Source organism: Mercenaria mercenaria, chromosome 8, assembly GCF_021730395.1.
Source record: "Mercenaria mercenaria strain notata chromosome 8, MADL_Memer_1, whole genome shotgun sequence".
Classification (NCBI taxonomy): domain Eukaryota; kingdom Metazoa; phylum Mollusca; class Bivalvia; order Venerida; family Veneridae; genus Mercenaria; species Mercenaria mercenaria.
The window spans coordinates 24,441,412-24,451,793 of record NC_069368.1 but is presented as its reverse complement, the minus strand read 5'-3'; the positions used below and the strand labels follow the sequence as shown (position 1 = coordinate 24,451,793).

General features: G+C 34.2%; 1 protein-coding gene across 1 annotated transcript; it reads right to left on the bottom strand.

Annotated features, from left to right (window-relative positions):
* Positions 1-258: 258 nt before the first annotated feature.
* Positions 259-9,727, bottom strand: LOC123522862 (kxDL motif-containing protein 1-like). The gene is made up of 4 exons (XM_045300344.2): positions 9,581-9,727; positions 5,083-5,235; positions 4,055-4,101; positions 259-2,626 (listed from the first exon to the last, which is right to left on the bottom strand). Exons 1-4 carry the CDS (start codon positions 9,700-9,702, stop codon positions 2,298-2,300), a joined length of 651 nt encoding a protein of 216 aa, XP_045156279.2. The 5' UTR covers positions 9,703-9,727; the 3' UTR covers positions 259-2,297.
* Between the last annotated feature and the right edge of the window lie 655 nt (positions 9,728-10,382).

Genomic DNA, 10,382 nt, shown 5'->3' with positions numbered 1-10,382 from the left:
GATGTGATGGGGTACAGTATGTATCCATGTATCTGATCTGGCTTTCAAATTCTTACTTAATATGTTCAGCAGCTGGCATACATCTAGGCATAGTAATAAATGTGCAAATATTTATGTAAACACTTTGCTCGTTCCGTTCATAAAAAATTCAATAGTTCTGTGGACGAGAGTTCCAAGACAGACTGACAAGTATATAAACATTTTATGGATGAATACAAGCCCTGGACATGTACCAAAAAGTTCAAATACAAAGTATACAAGGTGATTTTTTTTAATTCATTGAATAAACTTGCTGTAAGCTATATACATAACATCAATATTTATATAAAGAACAAAACATAAATATCATACCATCAATGAATGTGTAAAAGATATCTTTCAACAGATATAACACTATATACATGTAACTTTTTCAGTAGATCTTCATGGTCTCTCAGGCTGTTAATGAATCAACTTGCCCACTAAGCAAGCTCAGCTAAACATAGCATTAGTACTACATAGCATTGCCTACAATGATGTTAAGTTGCCCAGACTAGCATGACTATTGCTTAAGAAATAACTTAGAATTTATTGGAAGTGTCATTATAACGACAAATGTCGTTCAGATGCAAGTGGGCATATCCATATTTTCTAACACTTTTATTTAACATAAACTGAATTTATACCACATACTGGTACAGTATATGCATGCAGAAGTTCCTTACTTCAACAAAATTTATGATGAAGTATGAAAATGGTATTAAAATGCCATCATGACAAATGATAAAAATTGCCGCTACATGTACATCAAAGCATAACATTATCTACCTGTTAACTTTGAAAATTGAAAAATCAGTTCACTGTGGAGTAAGTTTAACCCTTAGCCTGCTGCAGGCGAATTTAACAGCCTTTGCAAACAGCTTGGAACCAGATCAGACGCCGATTAAATCGGCGTCTGATCAGGTTCCAAGCTGTTTGCTACTCTGACAATATTTCTTCCAATTTTGGAGCAAATTGAATGAACTTTACAATTTTAGCAGACGACATTTCCAGCAGACCACAATTTATCTAGCATGCTAAAGGTTAAGCAATTTCTCATTAACATCAATGATCTTAAGGTAAAATATAAGCTTGATCTATCAAACAGAGGCTTCTTTGATGGTGAATAAAGCGACTTCTTCACATATTTTAGGTGAATAAAGCAACTTTTTCACATATTTCTGGTAATCATTTTCTTTAAAAAAAGCAATAAAATGTAAGGGCCATGAGTGTCCAGTAGTACATGTACTTACTTCATGACGTATGAATTTTGAAAGATATTCTAATAATTTAAAATTAGATCTACTAAAAATATTTTGCAGTAAACAGCTGTTACAGTAATGCTTCTCAAAATATCAAGAAAATCAATATTGTTCTTGCATTTTTACCAATATCTAACACTTATTTTCACTCTATCATTTTAGTGTCACATATATGCATTCTACATCACTCTTACTGGAAATCAACATTTTGATTTTGAAAAATTTCACCCCATGTGTGGGCAAGCAGATTATTGATAAACTATAAAACAGCAACTGCAACTCAAAAATAACCATAAAGACAAAACATATACGTTTTTAAAGTGTTTTGATACAATTTCACATTTCCTTTACTTTCGTGATGTTTTCACAGCAGGTGTCAAAATTCAACTTGAAAAGAAAATCTAAATTTATAGTTAATGAGCCAAAACCTTTTACACTTGAATAATATTTTACATGGTCAAATGCACACTAACCTTTCTCCTAATATCAATTTAAATTAATAATAGATTGAAGATGTTACCTTTCTAAATATTTAAATATAGTCAAAACTTATTCCTGCAACCACATCTATTTAGAATCCACTTCTTCAGTTCCTTTTTTTTAAAGAACAAATATATTATTAAAAGATCATTTGTGTAAAGAGGCTGTATCTCACACTTGGTGGTCTACTAAAGTGTATGGTCATCACAAAATCTATACATTGGACCACTTAGTAAGACTACAACTTTTGACTTAAAAACCTAAAAATCAAGAGAGATCCATTGTTGATGTAAATTTTATGACCTCCGACCTTGTGACCTCAAAATAGTTGTCATTCACTGCCCATGTGCAATGTGACCATCCAGACTGAGCTTTCTCGAGGTATTGAATGGAAACTAAACTGCTTACAGTCAGGCAAATGACCAGCCCTGTCACATAATATATCCATTTAGGTACCCGGTATATAAAAAAATAACACTTCTAAAATCAAAATATTGCACAATGCAAATTAGCTATCAAGTAGATACTTGAAACTATTTATTCAACTGCCTGCTTATGTCCCTTGCTCTTCTTTGAACTATTTGCACTAGAATGTGGTCTATTTTTGGAATCAGTCACGCTTGCTGAAGTATCCACCACTTTCCCATTGGAAACATCCAGAAACTGATCCTTTTCATTTGTTACTATGGTAACAGTTTCACTTTCCTCCATAACTGTAGAATTCTGTGCACCATTATTTGTTGCCAAAGCAGCAGTGTCATTTTCATGCTTAACAGTGGTATTCTGGTCTTGCTTACTTGTTGATATGGCAACAATTTCTTCATTTTCTTCCTCATCTTCTAAAATAGGTGCTGAACTGCCACAAACTGAAAGGCAAAAATGAAATACATAAAAACATTTAATCTGGATTTAATGAACTTTCTCTTGTTACTCTTACAATGAATACAGTCTGTCAGACACAATTTGGGCATATATTTAAATGGAATATTTAGAAACATCTATTGTTAACAAGCTGATATAGAATGTTATAATAATGTATATCTGACACTAACATGAGCTGTTTATAATACACATATGCCCCAATCCCTTATAACAGGCAATCACACTATTAAGTTTGTGGAGTGAAGGCTAAAGCATTCTTTAATTACTGAGCAAAAACAGTTTAAAGTCTCTAGATCATTATGACCTTCTTTGACCACTCCCCCACAAAACAACAGGGTCATTTACTGAACACAGGTTGCTACCTTACTAAGTTACAGCTGTAAGCTAAAGTATTCTTTAACTATTGAGCAGAAACTGTTTTCAGTCTCAATGGCGTTGTGACCTGGATCTTACTCTATTGACCCTAAAAACAATAGGCTTCAAATAGTCTGACTATTGTGACACCAAGACTTTTGTAGTTATTGATCAGAACCAATGGAAAGACAGATGAACAGACCAACAGTAAGAAAAACAATATACTCCAACTTCTTTGAAGGGGGCATAAAAAGCCGTCTTACAGGACTTGACTATTCCCATGCTGGATAGTGACATAGTGCACATCTAAAGTTCCAAGCTAGAGCTATCAAATTAAACTAAATTCTAAGTAAAACTGTAAGTCTGAATCAAGTCCATTCAGAAATAATGAAGATATAATGAAAGTGAATCAAAATTAACCAAAAAAAAAGATATAAGCAAAGAAGGGACATAATCTATGAAAAATATGTGCCAAGAGTTATGGCCCTTGTGTCACATGATTCAGGTGATGATGAGAAACAACTATTTCAAATCTGAATCAAATCAATTTAGTAACAACAGAGTCAGAGTGAAAGTATTAACCTGAAGTTATAGGTAAAACTGAGGCATGTATTAAAAAGGACGCCAATGCCTGGCTGAGTAGGACAGCTCTCCATATACTTTGTACAGTCAAGATGATACCAAATTAAAGTGAAATCCCTTAATTACTAAATATACAAATAAAGCTCTCCAACTATGCTCTACATCTTATTTCCATTACTGTAAAACCAGATACATTTGCAAGGCTAAAAGTCTGCTACTTTAGAATCAGACTTTTTGTGATGCATGGTCAAACATAATCATAACAAAAAAGCACTTTCACAAGCACTGTTTTCCAGAATTCAGTTGATTCAAAAATATTGCAAAAATAAATCCCTGAAGAAAATTTCTGATTTCCACCAGACATTATGTTTTCAAGACTGTTAATGGTATGCCTCTATCCTTACCTTTTATCTTTCTCAGCATTCAATACCATGACTCCTACAAAAAGTTAACAATTCACTAAACTAAACACTTACCTTTGAATGACTCAGGATATGACTTTCCAAGCTTATCTTTTATAACCCTATAATACAGAAACAAAAAAATACTTTTGGAAAGAGGGTCCTTTTTAAAATGTATAGACATTATATCAAAATGGAATTGGTTTAAATTTTTTGTGGGGGAGGGTGTGTATAAAGTCACACTGACACAGTAACAGCTCAAATGACGACTCTTCAGATTTTCATGGTGGAAGAAGACCCCAGGAGCTTTCCGGACAGTATTTCATCAACGGCGGCCAGCTGGGTAGAACCACAAATCTGTGAGCCAGCTGGATGGCTTCCTCACATAGAAAGTTCTATGCCCCAAGCCAGATTCTAACCCATTTTGGTGGGTGGCAAATAATTTGAAGGCAGCAACCTTAACCACTCAGTCACGGCGGTCCCATGGCTTATACAAAATGGAGATGAATTCCACTTGCGACACAAAATATCTGATAGTTTATGATCTCATTTCTATATACAGTCAAACTCCTACACAAAAAATGTTAGTCTTATTTCAACAAAAACAGTCCTTATTTCTATTCTAGTATCTCATTTGGCCTTGATTTCATACGACAAACATTTTAGTCATGTTTTATGTCAATCAGGTAGATCATTAACCAAGGTCTTCAATGATGTGACATAGTTTTTAACCTTAGGTATCACACTTTTAAGCCTGACCTTGATTTCATACAGACAAACATTCTAAGATTTTTGATGATCAAGTCGAGAAATTGGCCTCTGAAGTGTTAACAAAACTTTTCTCTGATTTGACTTAATGATCTAGTTTTTTCCAAAGTGACCGAGTTTTAACCAAGATTTTCAACAGACAAACATTCCTGCCAAGTCTCATCAGTACTGGTATATAACAAACAAATAGCACATTCTGTAGTACCGTTAAGTTAAATGGTAGAGATTCTTTATAAAGCCGTCATCATCTGATAGTTACGGACTTAAGGATCTGCAGTTCCTACTAAATAAGTGAAAACAAATGGAGACAATGACACAATTTTACAAACACTCACCGTATTCTCTTAAAAATGGAATCTAAATCCCTTTTCATCTCATACATGAGTTGTGTATGTCTTCTGTACTGTTGGCTTGTGATAGCAAACCTGTTTGCTGACAGTATATTGAAGTTTATCAACATCTCATTCGTCTTTTCAAATCTTGATAACCTGAAATAAATTTTAATGAACACTGATGAATTAGTATACAAAATTTTAACCATGTCTACCAAATACAGTGAAACACTTCCTCAGTGCTGGTGACTCAAGCATTCAGGTTCACTCAATTTTTGTGACCCACCACCCACCATCGTTTTCCTAGTAAAAGTTTTTGTTTTGATTGCTCAAAACTCAAGCACTAAACTAAATCCCTTGCAGAATTGTTTTACTGTATTGCAGATGTAGGATACCCATAAACCTTTCAGGTAATACACATTAAGGAACCGTCATGATCTCAAATTTGTGAATGTTGTGATTTTTTTTAAATACTTAGATAGGTATCTAAATCTTACATTCATATATTTATTCCATAACAAATGTGGACACCATTTCAATCATGATTCATACCCAATTCATACCTAAACACACTATGAATTCATGTTTCGTACCCAAATGAACTATGAATTAACGTTCAACGTTCGATAATATAGGGTGACGAAAGTAACAAATCTTGATTTCCTCGAAACTTCTTCAACTCTTACCATGCTATAGACGGATCGATCTGCCTTTAAAATTTTAGCCCTATCACACGAGCGGCAGGAAATTTCACCCTCTAGGGTACCCCATTACAACATACTCTCATCTTACAGTGTTTCCCAATGTACATGCGCAGTACGATTACTACCAGTACACATTGCAAACATGGCAGCCTCCATAAAACAAGAGCTGTCCGTAAGACAGCCAAGCTCGACTATTCGAAATATTGTCCCAGAAGCAGGAAAATATTATCCAAAAAGGTTAAATATCAAAAGAGTTTTAAGTTCAAGAGGGGACATAATTTTACCAAAATGCATATCAGAGTTATGGGACTTGCTGCTATCAACTAGTTTTATAACCCCAAAGGCACATGTGAAGTTTCAATTCAATAACTGTATTAGTTTTGGAGATAGTAACTTGCATGTAAAACTTTAACCAGAATTTTCTAAGTCCTAAAGGGGGCATAATTTGCCCAAAATACATGTCAGAGTAATGTGACTTGACCCAGTGAGATTGGTAATTGATCTAGAAAAAGAAAGAATAAGTTTCAAATCTATATGCTTTTTAGTAAAAGCTGTATGTACTTGCGTGCAAAACTTTACCCAGGATTTTCCAAGTCCAAAAGGGGGCATAATTTGGCCAAAATGAAGGTTAGAGTTATGGGACTTGGTGTTATCAACTAGTTTTATAACCCCAAAGACACATGTGAAGTTTCAATTCAATACCTGCATTAGTTTTGGATATAGTAACTTGCATGTAAAACTTTAACCAGAATTTTCTAAGTCCAAAAGGGGGCATAATTTGCTCAAAATACATGTCAGAGTTATGGGACTTGACCCAGTGAGGTTGGTAATTGACCTAGAAAAAGAAAAAGTAAGTTTCAAATCTATATCCCTTTTAGAACTAGCTGTATGTACTTGCACGCAAAACTTTAACCAGAATTTTCTAAGTCCAAAAAGGGGCATAATTTGGCCAAAATGAATATCAGAGTTATGGGACTTGCTGCTATCAACTAGTTTTATAACCCCGAAGACACATGTGAAGTTTCAATTCAATATCTGCATTAGTTTTGGAGATAGTAACTTGCATGTAAAACTTTAACCAAAACTTTCTAAGTCCAAGGGGGCATAATTTGCCAGAGTTATGGAACTTGACCCAGTGAGGTTGGTAATTGACCTAGAAAAAGAAAAAAATAAGTTTCAAAGAGTAGAATAGCTAGACTATTCTTCGAATAGTCGAGCTAATAATGCTTTTTTAGTAAAATTTTACGTTTTCCTACTATTTTTGAGGTTTTCACACCAATTGTGAATGGGTCCAGTGGACCCAGCTTGAAAACTGTAAAAGACCGTTTGCAATTGTGAATGGGTCTGATATTCGGTACCACTGTCTTGTATAGTCAGGGGTGTAACTGTTTCAAGTTAACGCATTTTGTAACCGATTTGAGTTATTGCTTATTCTTTCATAACTTGTTTCAGTTATCATAAAATATTACAAAGCCCTCCTGTGCTAGTTCATTTTGAATGAGACTAATGCAATTATTTTCTGAATCCTTGAACTTTTATCTTTCCAGCTATGCAGTAAAAATTTTTACGCAAGACTGATAAAGGTTTACGCAAAAGTTTTAAAGCTATAAAACTCTTAACATCCTATTATGCTTATCAGGTCATGATCAGACTAAAATAGAATTTGATTAACCACAGTTTGCTACTAATTTCACTTTAAAGGTCACTTTGTGAGAACTGCAAAAAGACTTTTTTTTAATAACTTACCTGAGTTTACTATATTTTATAACTAGTACAGGTTATAAAATGCTTTCAAAAGTAACTGAAATAGGTTACATAACTTAAATCAGTTACACCCCTGACTGTTGAGAAAAAATCACCAATAATACAGTGAAACTCTGCTCACTCGAGCATTGATTGCTCAAGGTCAGCTGCAAGAGGTCTCGGGTTTGATTCCCAGTCAGGGCTTAAGTATATTCAGTCTGATACATTAACTGGCGCCTAACATGGGGTATAAACCAGGGGTCATGAGTTTGATCCTCATTCCAAAATGCAACAGACTGAAAATACTTCAGACCTGGCTGAGAATCTAATCCAGGACCTCTCATACTCAAGGCAGACACTCTACCATGTTGCTATAAAAGCTAGCTTGATATCGAAGTACAAGTGCACTTTTATTGTTTTAAATTTAAAGTTTTATACTCTATTATAAACACCCCTCCTTTTCAGAATTTATCCTCGAATTTCTGGAGTCTGAATCTCTTAGGGATATTCCAAGGTGTCTATTCATATCTACACAATTAGTTCTTTATGCTGGTTGCCAATATTTAACTGACTGAAAATGCTTCAGCTCTGACTGGGAATCAAAACAGTACTTTTCACATATATAGGAGAGATCGCCCTGACGTCACGCATCAACACCTGTTTATCTGGCGGTGGGCAAAACAAAATGTTTTTACATTGTTTGTGTATGGGATCAGAATTTTCAATTTTAAATAACTTTTTCGTTCATATATGGATTTTAAAAATTTAAAAAGTTTTGAAATGCTTACGATTTTCATATTTTCTTATTCAAATATTTTTTGAAAATGAATAACCGTTTTAAATGGCATTTGATTTTAATAGCGGCGTAGCGATGTTCCAAACTTTTAGAAGAAACACTGTAAGTTAAGCATTCATAATTAATCCATTTTATATCAAAATAATATTTAAAAGTTATCAATAAATTGCTTGTTTTATATTCTTTCCATTGACCAAAAAATTATTGATATCATTTGTGTTTTAAGAAAGTTTAAGCCGTTAGAAAAACATCACTGTTAACAGAAAAACATGGACGCTCAGCGTCTGCCCACCCGATCTTTGTCTTATCAGTTCTAAAAATAGAATATACAACGGATTTGTATACAAACACGATCTCTCCTATTAGGTGACCCAAGGTGTAGTCTAAATAATGAGACCTCGGGTAGACCGATTTTACATTTTGATATTTTACGTTGTCTACCTAGAGGTCTCAACCAGAAACAATCAAAACTGTGGTGGAAACTGTGGTCGATTGAAATTACGATTTATCAGTAGTCACGATTTTTCTTTAGCCCTAACAGCTTACCTGTTGTTTTAAATCATAAATAGTAAATAAAAAACATAAGAACAGGACATATTTATCAAGAATTTCTGTTGTAAAAAAATTAAACCTCTAACGTTTCAATTGTCTTCATGTAATGGCGGTCGGAGGCGTGACCAATGAAAACGCTCCGTGCAGTAATGTGTTTACCGGTGATCGGCCATTTTCCAATATGTAGTACACTCGTGTTAAACCTTGGCATTTTTTTAACTGCCATAGTTTGAATTTTTCTCAAGAAATCTCGGTAATATATACATCATTGAAAAGGAAAAATTACAGGCTTTCTATGTATGTATTTCTTTTTTTTATCTGTTGCATTATTATAACATAATTCCCGCCCAACGGATTCCATTGGGTGTTACTTACGCAAAGAAGAGGACAGTGCTATCACATTCTCTACCTTTTCTGGTTGTACTCGGAGGCGGATATCGACAAGTCAAAAAAATATAACGATATTTAACTCTCGAGTACAATTATTTGGATTAACCCAAGGTGGACACTACCATGTTACTATAAAAGCTAGCTCATTTCGCAAAAAAGTGTAAATGCGTCATTATAATCTACCCTCTTACACAAAATATTTCAGAACACTGATCTGAAAGAATATGGCCTAGACAATTCCCATCCGAATATTTGCAACTATCCGAAAGGACAAATGAAAGTATTTAGCTATTTGAACAAATGCATCTGTTCTTACATATCTCTCTGCACGCCAACCATATTATCAACAGATTCGTTATCAATCTGATCCATTAAAGCCGCAGCAAATGTCTCAGCTGCATCATAATCCTCACTGCAAACTGAGATAGGAGATGCCATTTCTTTCTCTGGAGTTACTCCCCTTGGAATGTCCCCAAGGCATAAAGACACTAAAAGCGATTTGGACTATATAGGTTATAACACACTAAATAGTTGTTGTTCTTTATTCTATATAAAACTGACCTATTTCCAACGGCCGCAGCACACATCAGGACCTATTTTAAATGTCTGTAACCTACATTTTCTTGAAGAATATTGTCAGTGCTAAATAAAAATCAAAAGAAAAGTCGGGGTCATTTTTGATGCAAGAAAAATAATTTCAGTAAAACACACAAACTGTAAAATCAGCTAAAAAAATGAGACCCCAAATTATACTGGTGGTGCATGATCTAGGTTTCCATGAAAAATTTTGTCATGTTGTTATTTCATCATGAAAATGCTACCTTCATGTCAAGCATAGATCTGTCATGTGATTTTAGCAAAAAATTGCAAAGAAAAATAAGGAAAAGAGCGCTACAGACCAAAAAATATGAGGACTATTTGTAACCGCTATTATGTGACTACCATTTTTTCGTGCCATGTTTTCGTGCCATTTTCCTATTTCGTGTCTGTTTGCCTATAAGACAGACACTTTTCTCTGACATTGTGTCAGTTTCATTTGAAATCTACAAGGAACCTAACTGCATGAAAAATACAAGATTTTAGATTGATATCAACAGTTTCTAGGGTTTGATGGCATT

Bases quoted from the DNA above. Each gene is read 5' to 3' on its own strand.
- LOC123522862 (XM_045300344.2), bottom strand. From the start codon at position 9,702: ATGGCATCTCCTATCTCAGTTTGCAGTGAGGATTATGATGCAGCTGAG. The intron at 4,102-5,082 runs GTGAGTGTTTGT...TCTGTATTATAG, and splicing joins TCCATTTTTAAGAGAATACG to GGTTATAAAAGATAAGCTTG. The intron at 2,627-4,054 runs GTAAGTGTTTAG...TTTGCCTTTCAG, and splicing joins ATATCCTGAGTCATTCAAAG to TTTGTGGCAGTTCAGCACCT.